The 12,476-nt window shown below is 33.7% G+C and overlaps 2 protein-coding genes across 2 annotated transcripts; one reads left to right on the top strand and one right to left on the bottom strand.

Annotated features, from left to right (window-relative positions):
* The first annotated feature begins 2,045 nt into the window (after positions 1–2,045).
* LOC107359368 (uncharacterized) lies at positions 2,046–4,211 on the top strand. Its single transcript, XM_015925850.2, has one exon. The coding sequence runs from the start codon at positions 2,046–2,048 to the stop codon at positions 4,209–4,211; it is 2,166 nt and encodes a 721-aa protein (XP_015781336.2).
* Positions 4,212–4,868: 657 nt separating this feature from the next.
* Positions 4,869–6,119, bottom strand: LOC107364332 (uncharacterized protein F54H12.2-like). Its single transcript, XM_015931666.2, has one exon. It carries the CDS (start codon positions 6,117–6,119, stop codon positions 4,869–4,871), a length of 1,251 nt encoding a protein of 416 aa, XP_015787152.1.
* Between the last annotated feature and the right edge of the window lie 6,357 nt (positions 6,120–12,476).

Below are 12,476 nucleotides of genomic sequence, written 5' to 3'. Positions count from 1 at the left end.
GTATTAAAATTGAGTTAGTTAGTTTTAAAGCTTGACTGAAGCACATTCATCTTTGTTACAGTGAAAATCTTAAGCTATAAAATTAGAAGCTTGACTCAAGCACATTCATATTACCTTAGCTGCAGTAAAATTTTTTATATATCAACATGGACAATTCTGAATCTGTAAGTTCTTGATTAATGTATTTATTGTGTTTCATTTGAACTTAACTTTTTGTTTTATAGAATGTTACCTGCGACTGTTGTCTAGTGGTTTTCGATAGCTTCATCAACTTCTTGACACATAACTGCTCTTGTCTTCGGCCTGATTGTTCAATGATGGAATGGTTAAGAGATTTTAAACCCATCCCTGATCAACAATTGACAAAGTGTCCATCGTGTGAACATGACTATCATGACTTGGAAGATTATCTTCAACACTCATGTAATAGACCAGGCCAAGAAAGTACAGACATCATTACTGAAGCAATGGCCAATCAAAAAAGTTCTACAAATGAAGTGCCAGATTATGGACATTCATCAAGCGTTCAACCTGAGGCTGGTGTTGGAATCGAAAGCATAGCATCAACAAGCGGCTTCATACCACCAAATAGAATGCAGAAGCGACAAATTCACAATCCAGACAACGAGGATAAAGACAAAGAAGAAGAAGAAAAAGAAGAAGAAGAAGAAGAAGAAGAAGAAGTAAACAGTGCCAGACCATCAAAGAGAAGGAAAAGTTTTTATTGTAAGACGTGCAAAAAAGGAATAAGCACAAGTGAACGTTTTGTGAAACATTCAAGTGTTTGTGGGCTGTTTTCTACTGCACCAAAAAAAGCTGATAAAACTGTTATTGCGAATTTCATTTTAACAAAAGAAGCTTTCCAGAAAAAATATCGACTTTACCAACGTGAGCTTCACAATTGTTTCACTTTGGATCAAGTTGGACAGGTTTTGATGAGTGATTTGTGCAGACTAATTACATCAATTTCAGAAGAGCTTGGGCCTATCAAAATTGCATTCAATATCAACATCATCTTTGAGAAGCCAGTCACGAGTGAAGCTGTTGAAACACACATACATTCAATCTTCAAGAAACATCATCAAGCTGATGATATAGACGATTTGGTTGAAGAATCTTTTTCTGAAATTCAATCAATAATTGATAATTATACAGAAAAAGGTAGCGGCTTTATTGTAGTTGTAATTAAAAGCATGGAAATATATATCGCACAGTATCAACCACACCATGGAGGTTGCGGTGTAAACAAATTACCAGTTCAACTAGCTCGCAAAAATTGTTTGGTCACTGTCAATTGTTCTCATGATTGTTTCATGTATGCTGTCCTAGCAGGAGTATATGGCCAAGGGCGAAATCTACAGAGAGTCAATCAATACAATAAATATTTGAAAAGTCACAATTTTTCGAATTGGCGTGGTGAGGTTTCAATCGAGCAGATAAACTCATTCGAGAAAGCAAATTCAATTTCAATAAGCGTCTTCTCATACAACTTGGAGAAAAAGTATGTCGTTCCTTTGCGTGTCCCTGACGTTACACTTCCCCATCACGTAAAATTATTTCTGCATGATAATCACTACTATTTGATATCAAGCTTCAGAAGACTCTTGAATAGTCGTTCATGTTACCGTCGCTATCACTGCGAAAGATGCCTTCACGGCTTTCGAACTAAAGGTAGACTGGCCAACCACTTGGAAGATTGTAAAAACAGGCCTATTCAAAAAGTGATAATGCCTTCATTTTCTAGAGGTGCAGATCGAAAAGAAAGAAATAATTTGATACGCAGAAATTTAAAAAAAGAAGCAAAGCATCCTTTTGTCATCTATGCAGATTTTGAATGCATATCAGAGGCAACTGATAGTCCCGTTAGAGTCAGAAAACATGTGCCTACAAGTTTTGGTTATTGTGTCGTAGACTGGAAAAAAACTATCATTAGAAGTGACTTTGGGCATGGTGAGAATGTGGTTGCGGAATTTTACAAAAGTCTAATAAAAACCGAAGAATGGCTGAAATGTTACTTGAAAGTTCACGGTCAGAAGATGCTCAAGATGAATTCTGCTATAGAATTCGATTTTGAGAACGCCAAAGAATGTTGGATTTGCAGAAAAGAGCTATTGAATGATCGAGTTAAAGATCACTGCCATTTGACTGGAAAATATAGAGGAGCTGCCCACAACGAATGCAATTTGTTTTACAATCAACCCAAGAGAATACCAGTACTATTCCATAACCTAAAGAATTATGATGGTCATTTGTTGATAGAAGGTATAAATGCAAAGATATTCAATACTGAAATCAATTTGATCGCTCAAACTATGGAGAAATATATTGGATGGTTTTCTGGTAATTTTGCCTTTCTTGACTCTTTTGCCTTCCTGCCTGCGAGTTTAAATACATTGTCAAATGACTTAAGTCAGGAAGAAAAGTATGATATGTTACGTCAGCATTGGAAAATAGAGGATTTAAGTGATTTATGCGGTAAAGCTGCTCTTCCCTATGAGTATCTGGACTCATATGAAAAGTATGACGAAGAAAAACTACCGCCGATAGAATGTTTTTACTCATCACTTACAGATTCAAATATAACTGATGAAATGTATCATCGACTTGAAAGAATCTGGAAACAATTTGACTGTCGAACAATGAAGGACCTGATAGATATTTATCTTAAACTTGATGTTTACATGCTTGCTGCAGTCTTTGAAAACTTCAGAGAAACAAGTATCAAGGATTTCGGCATTGATCCACCACATTACATGTCAGTCCCTGGACTATCTATCAACTCAGCGGTGAAAATGTTAGGTATTGATCTTGAGCTTTTCATTGAGATAGACATGTATTTGATGATAGAGAATGGAATACGTGGAGGATTTACAACTACAGTGAAAAGACATGCAGTAGCTGAAAACTCTGAAACCTCAGCAAACATCTCACCAGAACAAGAAACTTGGCTTCTTTATTTGGATGTCAATAATCTTTATGGTCATGCGATGATGCAAATGTTGCCTATTGGTGATTATAATTGGATTCGTAAAATAAATTTTGAAAATATTATGGCAACATCTGATGAAGCTGATAAAGGTTATATTCTAGAAGTAGACCTAGAATACCCGAAAGAGCTTCATGACAGCCATAATGATTTTCCTCTGGCGCCTCATAAAATGGTTATTACTCATGATATGTTAAGCCCATTTGCGAAGAATCTCCTTGACAAGATGGACTATAAACATATTCCCACTGAAAAATTGGTTGCAAGCTTCTTCGATCGCAAGAATTATGTTGTTCACTACCGTGTACTGAAATACTACATTGCTATGGGCCTAAAAGTTACCCACGTACATCGAGCAATCTCATTCAGGCAAAAGAGATGGTTGAAACCTTATATCGAATTTTGTACGAAAAAGCGACAACAAGCATCTTCACCTTTCATTTCATCGCTATACAAACTTTTTGTGAATAGCAACTACGGTAAATTGATGGAAGATAAAAGAAAAAGGGTGAAGGTTGACCTAGTGATGAAGGATGCAATGGCCGCTCGTCGAGTAAGAGACAACTTTTGCAAATCAATGAAAATTTTGGATGAAGAAAAGATATTATTCCAAATGACACCTGACACTGTTTTACTTGACAAACCAATAGTAGTTGGTTTCACAGTTCTTGAGTTGGCAAAATTGCATGTTTACAATTTGTATTATGGAGTGCTTAAAGCTCATTATCAAGAAAACCTACAACTTGTTTACTCTGATACGGATTCTTTGCTGATTGAAATCAAGTCAAACAGCCTTAATCAAGACATGGCCAAGTTTTCAAATATAATGGATTTCAGTGACCTGCCTAAGGATCATCCTCTCTATTCAGAGCATAATAAAAAGAAAATTGGCTGTTTAAAAGATGAAATGAGTGGTGAAGTGATTGATGAAGTGATTGCAATAAGACCAAAGCTCTATGCAATTAAAACTACAAAAGGTCAAGTGAAGAAGAAGGCTAAAGGAATTCAACAGGTCGTGGTAAAAAATAAACTAACGTTTGAGGATTACCGCGCTTCACTATTCAATAATGGAGTAATCAAAGCTAAGACACGTCGTCTTGGTTCTGAATCACACACAATTTACCAATATGTTAATGAAAAAATAGCTCTGTCTCCTTTTGAAGATAAGCGGTATTTGCTTGATTCTGTAAATTCATTAGCATATGGTCATTACAAAATTGAATAAAAATAAATAAAGATCCGATTATCTCATGATTCTCGCGAAATAAATGATATTTTTGATCTCGCGAGTCCTCTGTGATATATGAGTTCAACTATTTCGCGAAATAAACGATATCATCAAATTCGCGAAATCACGCTGAAAAAAGAATGCACAGTTTCGCGAGAACCGCCCCGCGCGATTTGTGTATGTGTGTGTAGGTGATAATTAGCTTCACTTTTTTGCTTATTTCAAATTTTGTTTTATTTTTTTATATAATAACATTTCATTTTTCAAATGATTACATTTACTTTTGTCAAAAAACTTGAAGAAATCTTTCTTACGAGGTGTAGAAACGAATAGTATGCAATAGTAGCCACAAGCAAATGAATCATTAGCTTGATATTTTATTCGCGAATACTCAAATCGCTTGCTATTTCTCTCAATAAAATTAGTAATTAAATCAGATGGTGGTCGACCAAATGAGTCAAAATAAATTGCACTGTTTTTCCCAAAATGTACTGCTACCCAATGTGAACCTTCTTTATAACTGGGGTCAAGATTGATTATAAAATCTTTAGGCTTTGTAAAAGTTATGGGTAATTTATCGATTGCATAAACTCCACCAAAATATTTCACCTTACCCCTTAACATTAATTCAATTTCAATTGAAGTTAGCATAACTTAATAATCAATCGTTACAGTTCGCTCTTTATCAATTGTGATAAGGTTATCAAACTGTCCCAGGACAACAATTTTAACCTGACTTTCCAATGTTTCCGCAAATCTTATCTCCAGTCTGATTGTCCCCCGTCTAAGGAGATTTAGAGTGCCTGTTTCACCTCCTAACGTACCATCACCACTCAAATCAAAAGCATACAAGCAATGACTCAAAGAATATCTATCATAATCTATGTTGAGCTGAGGGATACCTTCATCTTGTCCTGTATATCTGTACAAGTTGATAAATTCACGCATGTAAATATTATTTTCATAATCTGGCTGGTAGGGTATAGTTGGAATACAATTTCCATCAACATTCAATGCAAGGTGTGAAACACCATAGTTCTTAAATAAAAATGGATTAGACTTTCGATCGCCTGCGAAACTCGATTCATCGACGAGTCCTAAAATGATTCTTTTAGGTAGAATTCCTGTGAACAGATTTTCAATAGTTGTCATATTTATTCCTTTAGTTAGAGTAAAATTTTTCATTTCATTTCTTATAACAAAATATTTTGCACTAGACTTTGACAATGTATTCAATAGACTGGACATTGCATCAGGAAATAATTTCACTCTCTTGATGTGCAGTGCTAAACTTTCTATTTTCGCTTTGTATGTATTAGTGTCTGCAACTGTAGAGGCCCAAACAGGGAAAGTAGGTGTGCTTCGAGTGAATTTGAAAACCATTGGTACCCCATTAATCAGAAGTCGATCTTGTTGACAAATTGGAAGATGTAATCTAAAGTACAAGTCATAGACGCGATTCGGAACTACAAAACTTCCTTCTTTCTTGCTGTAATTTCCTTGATCAATTTGACTTGGAAATCTGAAAAGTATTTCTTCAAGGAATGCTTGATAATGGTACATGTTTGAAGCTTGTGACAAATTTACACCATTTAGAAATAAATCTATTTGCTCGAAAAGAGCATTACCAAAATTTTTAGCCATTTCAGCTTGCAGTGAATGTTTAGTTGCCTCTCCTGTATCATCTGTTACAATTACTTTTAAGTGTAACATGGTTGCTGATAAATCAGTTAAATCTTCTGATGGTGGTACAATAATATCATGGACTTGACTACTTTGTAAACTTGCAGATGGTCTGTATTCCACCTCATATCTAGATTCAATAGCAACTTGAGTTGTAGGTATACTGAAAATATTTAGTTCACTTTTACTGGATGGTGCTGATTCAACATGAAGGTATTCCATTATTAAAAAATATCACTAGTTCTCTTCTTTCGTGATTTATATTTTCTCGCAGAAGACAAAGATTTCTTTTTAACTCTACGTTTTCCTCTCTTTACCTTCTTCTTCTTCTTCTTATTCTTCTTCTTATACAACCTCTTACGTCTTCTTAATCCTGAACCTCTCTGTTGTAGCATACTATTCACTTTATTCATTGACTCAGACGCGACATTTTTCAGTGACTCAGTAGCTCGGCTTTTCAACGAATCTTTAAAACGTTTCTTTTCAAGCACATCTGATCCAACAGCAACACCTGTTTTTAGTGCATGTTTACCTAAAAATTTCAATATTGGAATACCGAACCTACCAATCAAACTACCTATTCCATAACCACGTTGATAGGGAGAGCCTCTAAACACGTCAATATCACCAAAACCTGAACCAATTTGGTGGTTGAAAAATTTTTGCAAGTCAGAATCACAAGCACAATAAGTTTTTCTCTGCATGTTAATATTTTAAAAACAATTTATTGATTACTTCTTATACAACTTTTTTTAAATGCAACCCAATCAAAACTCTTCCAGAATTAAATTTAACAGCATCACCAGTCTCATCAGACAGAATGAAATTTATTTGCTCAATGCGGTTAGACCTGATTGGATAATAGAATGGTTTCATGAATCTTTCATGAACCAGTTCATTGTTGTCACTTTGTCGTATTGGTAACACTCTCAATACTCTTGAAGATTTGTCCCCAACAAAGTGCTCTGCAACAATATCTGAGTAAACAAACATTAGATGTGCTTTCAAATCAAAAACTGCTTTTTTACTTGCTTTAATGCAAGTGTCTGTAGTCATGAGGCGAGCAATGTCAGATTGAAAAGAATAAATATCAAAACCCAGAGACTGTAGAAATGCTGGATCTGTGAAATATGGTATTAAAATCTTTTTCTTCGAATATCCTCTCCTTATTTTAACAATACTTTCACTGTCTATTTCAATCACTGGAATCTGATCTTCTTCATCTACTTCAATGTCATAATTTACTTGTGGCTTGAATTTGTACAAATCTTGCTTCACTTCATGCATTTCTTTGACTAACTCTTCTCTAGCCGATTGCTGTTTTTCAACTTCTTGTTTCAAATTTGCCAGCTGAGTTTCTAATTTTAACTGTTTTTCTTGCAGAGTTCTATTTGTAGATTCAATTGCAATTTTCTCATGATTAATTTCAGCTAATTTAGTTTTCAATTTCTGTATTTGCTCCATTGGAAGTCTCATCTCTAATTCAATATTCATTCTCTCAATAGTATCAGTCAAAGCTTTTTTATCAGCTTCAAACTGTTTCAGTTGTCGTTGATGCTCTTTTTCTTTATCTTGAAAAATCATCATTTCTCTGTCGAAATTCTGTTTTGCTGCATCCATTTCCTTTTTGATTGCCAAAATTTCAGCATCCTTTTCTTTTTTCAGGCTTATTATCCTCTGTTCCTGTTTTGCTTTCATTTCAGGTGATTTTAAGCTTTGTAATTCTGATTGGAGCTTTTGCATTTCCTGTACTGTCTCTTGCAGTCTTTTTTCATAATGAACATTCCATTCTTTCAAATTCGAATCATATTCAACTTTCGTTTTTGAACAAGCAATTTGCAAATTTGCAACGTCTTTTGTCTTGTCATTTATTTGCTGTTGCAGTTTAGCAGCATTGGCCTTTTCATGTTCTATTGCGTCTTTCAGCTTAACTATTTCCTTTTCATTATCCTTTTTTGCTTTTAAATCTAATTCTTGTTCTTTGGTCAGTTGAGCTTTAAATTGATTAAGCTGATTAGTTATTGTAGCATTTACATTTTCAAGCTCTTTATATCCTGCTTCTATTTTGCTTTTCTCGCCGATTATTTCAGTCAAGTTAGATGTAAGTTTATTTAACTCTTCCACAGGTACTTTCGACTTTACATCTTCTTTCAATTTTTCAATAGTTGCATCAAGCGTTTCTTGAGTCCTTTTCAATTGTTGCAATTGCTGTTGACACAATTTCTCTTTACTTTGAAATTCCTCTTTCTCTTTTGTAAATTGTTCTTGCTCTTTCTCACGTTCTTTTCTGTAAGCATCCATCTCCTCATCTTGCTTCTCTTTCATTCTTGTAAATTCATTAGCTATTTCTTCATCTGATTTTGCATTGTTCAACTTTGCCTCTAACTCCTTCATCTTCTCATCTGACAATTGTGATTTTGCTTTCACTTTGTCTAAGTATCTGCGCCAAAATATTTTGCTATCCTGTTCGTCTTTTATTACTTTGATTGTTATGTCTTTCAATTGTTGTTGAATATTTTGCAGTTCAATATTTTTATCTTTAATCTTGTTCTCAAGATCTCTTGATGCACTTTTCTCTTTTTCAATTTTTTCTTTAAGTTGTTGTATTAAAGGATTATTTTCAAGCATAAGATTCTTTTCTTTCAGTGCATTGATTTGTTCTAGATAACCTGTAAGACTATTTTGAAAATCTATCTTTTGTTTTTCAAATTCTTTAGCTACCTCCTTTTGAGAGGTCTTTTCATCATTCAGTTTCTTAAGATGTTGTTCTGCTAATTTGACATGTTCGCTCAAAGTATTTATTTTCTTGTCTTTTTCCTCAACTTGATTGGTTAATTTAGTGATTCTTGCTATCAGTCCAGTAAATGCTGAGGATCCTTTATGCATCATTTCACCTAGATGATGTATTTTTTCTTGATCACTCAATTGCATCACGTTTGTAGCTAGTAAATTGTGAAAAGCTTGCAAGGTGTCACGTTTGACCTTTTTCGATGCGGTAGAGGCATAAGCTGCTTTGATCGCATTATTAATTTTCTTTATGACGGTATTCAAATCATCTGTTGCTTTAAGAGTAAACTCAACAGCCATTGTTTTACTTGAGTTGCTTGATAGCAGTTGTAATGAAGTAGTTCTGGCTGTGACGCTTATGTCTGTTGGATAAAAAATTTCTTGTATTCCAACGACCCATTCACCAACTAAATCGATTGGTCTTGATAGTTTATTTGAAAATTTAGAAAGAGTGTTTTCAGGAAAAATTTCCATCGATGAATTAGAAACGACTTCAATGAAATATTCTTCAGGTTGATTCCACATTTTGTATCCAACAGTTGAACTTCTTAGGATATCCTTGCCACTTAACGAAATACTCTTTCTTTTTTGTTAATGGGTTAGTTCTAGTTCTCAAAATCTTCTCGATCTTATACAACCTTTCTTCATTAGCATGCAATAGCTCATTATGGTAAAATATTGAGGTGATTTCTTCACCGCCATAATCTTGCAACCGATAAACATATCCTTGCTGAGTTTTCTTAGCTTTGATCACAGTAAATATCTCTTCGGTAAAATTACTAGTTGCTCCCTTCTCAAAAATACTTTTAGCTCTACTTATATGCACCTTATCTCCTACAGAAAATGGTTTATACTTAATGCTAACTTTAGGGTGGTTTTTTCTTATATTGTTAAGCACCATCGAACTATTTTCCGTATTAACATGAGATGGCGACATTCCTATTGTCCTGTGAAATGAATTATTGTACGACTCTACTATGTCTTGAAGCACATTGATATATCTTTTAGTAGAGTTGTGTGATAAAAAACGATAAATGCGGTTTCGCAAAGTTCTATTAAATCGTTCAACAATTGCACACTTGATAATATCATCTGTTGAGGTGAAATAATTGATTTTATATTTTTTCATAATAGCTATAAATTTACTGTTTTTAAACTCTTTTCCCTGATCACTTTGTATTTTTTCAGGTATTTCTTGCGTTGTAAGTAGTTTAGAAATTGCATTCGCTATAGTTTCTGAAGATTTGTCTTTAATTGGTATAACCCACACAAAACGACTGAAGCAATCAATTATATTAAATAGATATCGATATCCATCATTTTCCGATGACAGCCAAGTCATGTCCATTAAATCGATTTGCCATTGTTCATTTTGACGATTCACTAAGATTGGTAATCTAACAAATCTTTTGTTAACTTGCTTAAATAAAGCATACGTGTCTTGTTGATCAAGCCACTTTTGAATTTCACTATATATCTTGTCTGGCACATGCTGTTTTACTGCATTATAAAGTCTTTTAACTCCTCCAAACGAACCTACATTTTTCGGTGAGTAATATTCTCTTTCGAAAATTTGCTTGCGCTCAACCATGATAAGTCTGTATTTTTCAATCGATCTAAAGCATCAGGGTTCTTAATTAAGTGTTTTACATGTAACTCACTTTCCTTGATATATTGAATGACTGCAGTTGTTCCGTTAGGAGCTTTTCCTTTCCAATTCCTATCAGACAAATAATCAACTACCTTTTCGATATCACTACCTTTTACTTTCACACCCTGATCAATGATTTTATTGTCAGACGCTACGATGTATTGGTCCGACTTTAGTTTCAACAATAATGAAATTGGTCTTTTCTCATTTTTTCCCGTATCTCTATGACTAGATGTAGTCGGCACAACAATGCTGTTAGATGTTGCCTTATTTCCAGAAGTTTCTTCTTTTTGTCGATGCATTGCATCAACAGTTGAATGATAAGATTCTTCAGAGTCAGATCCAACTACGGTTTCACCATCATCTTCATCATCATCATCATCATCATCATCATTATTATTATTTGAAGCAGCATTGCTATCACTGACTAACTGGTCATGATACAGAAAATTTTTTGTTTCGTTCTGAGGTTTAAAAGATTGTCCTTCTTCTTTCAATGATTTTAATAATTTATAACGCTTTTCGATCCTTTCTTTCAATTTTCTTTCAATTTTCTTCTTTTTAGCAGCCTTTTTAGTTTCGTTTTTCATCAGTAACTGATTCATCAAGCGAACTTTGATATCTGATGGTAGGGCTGAATCCATGATGGGGTTATATTCTGTGTTAACATTTTGATTGATTCGATGTTGTTCTTCAGGTACTAAAACCATTCTTGTTACAGTATTCATTTTACTAACTGATTAGCTACCAAATTAGCTAAAATGGAAATTGCTGGTACTAAAAGACCGGGAAGTAGACCGCCTTTTTGAATGAGAATTTTTTTGGCTCTATTTGGAGGCAGTTTGCCAGCAATTTTTCTCAATTCTTGCTTGAATTTTCTAAGCTTTTGTTTTTGTTTTGGAGTTAAATGGATATGACCTTTCAAAGTATTTTTCGCGATCCCTTTTATCACTTTTATCACATTACAAGGGCATGATTTCAATAATTTTTGTCTGGAAGATTTGTGTTTTGTTTTACTTAACTTTCGAAGTAAAGGTAAAACGTTTATTGCTTGTGATACAGACATTTTACAGATCTGCTAAATCAGTTTTCTTATATAATCAAATTTGATACGCGTAAAAAATTCCATTTTCTCCTAATACATTTGTTAGTAATCTTACTTCCTCAGGAGTATCTGACTTCAAGTCGATGAATAAATATGAATAGGGCTTACTTGTTGCATGCTCATAAATATTACGAAATTTGGAAATTTTATTCGGAAACATTTGTCTGGCTAACATCGATGCAATTGATTTATCTCTAGGATTTTTAAATAGCACAATGTAATGTGAATTTAGTGAAATGTTTCTACTCTCTATTCCTTTCATGAAAAAATTTTGAGTAATAAGAATCACAGATAGATTCCTGTGATGACTACCTTTAGTAAATAACTGTGAGATTATTTTGGAAGATGCTGATTCAGCCATCAAATCATCTATTATGATTAACTTTGCATGTTTTCCATCCATTTTTTCCATCATCGCTTCAGGTAATCCTGCCACGAATGAAACTTTCTTCATGTCATTGAATATTGGCTGATACTCTGAGTAGAAATATGTAATCTCCTCTGGACTAGGTTTTATGAAAATTTCAGGATGATTCAACAATTTTCGAATCCAATACGTTTTGCCGCAACCACTAGGTCCAGCAATTAACATGGTAAAAGGATGCTTTAAATACATATCAAACATTTTTCCCATGTAAATGCAAGCAAATTTCTTATACAAAAAATGATCACTAAGAATAATATACTCAATCTCATTGCAGATTATGTGAAAATCTAAAGAACCTCATTAAATCATAATGACTAAGTTATCAAATCTGATCTAGTAAACTGTATTTGTCAATTATTTATAATCAAATTTAGCTAAATTTGTTCACATAAATTTGAAAACTGTTAAAACACCAGAGTTAAAATTTGCTATCTGTAAAAATTGTAAACGCGTTTTATGCAGAAAGAAGTTTTTATTATAATTTCAAATACCCCCAAATCAAAGGTTACAAATCCCAAATGTTAAAAATCAATATACGAGAACTTGCTCTACTCCAGATCAAGTAGATTACCATTTAAAATCATTCTGGACACGATCAAACATACTCCT

Source organism: Tetranychus urticae, chromosome 3 (genome assembly GCF_039701765.1).
Source record: "Tetranychus urticae isolate SD_2017Ah chromosome 3, NJAU_TeUrti_SD_1.0, whole genome shotgun sequence".
Taxonomy (NCBI): Eukaryota; Metazoa; Arthropoda; class Arachnida; order Trombidiformes; family Tetranychidae; genus Tetranychus; species Tetranychus urticae.
Note: the sequence above shows the minus strand (reverse complement) of the source record. Positions and strands in the feature narration are given on the sequence as shown.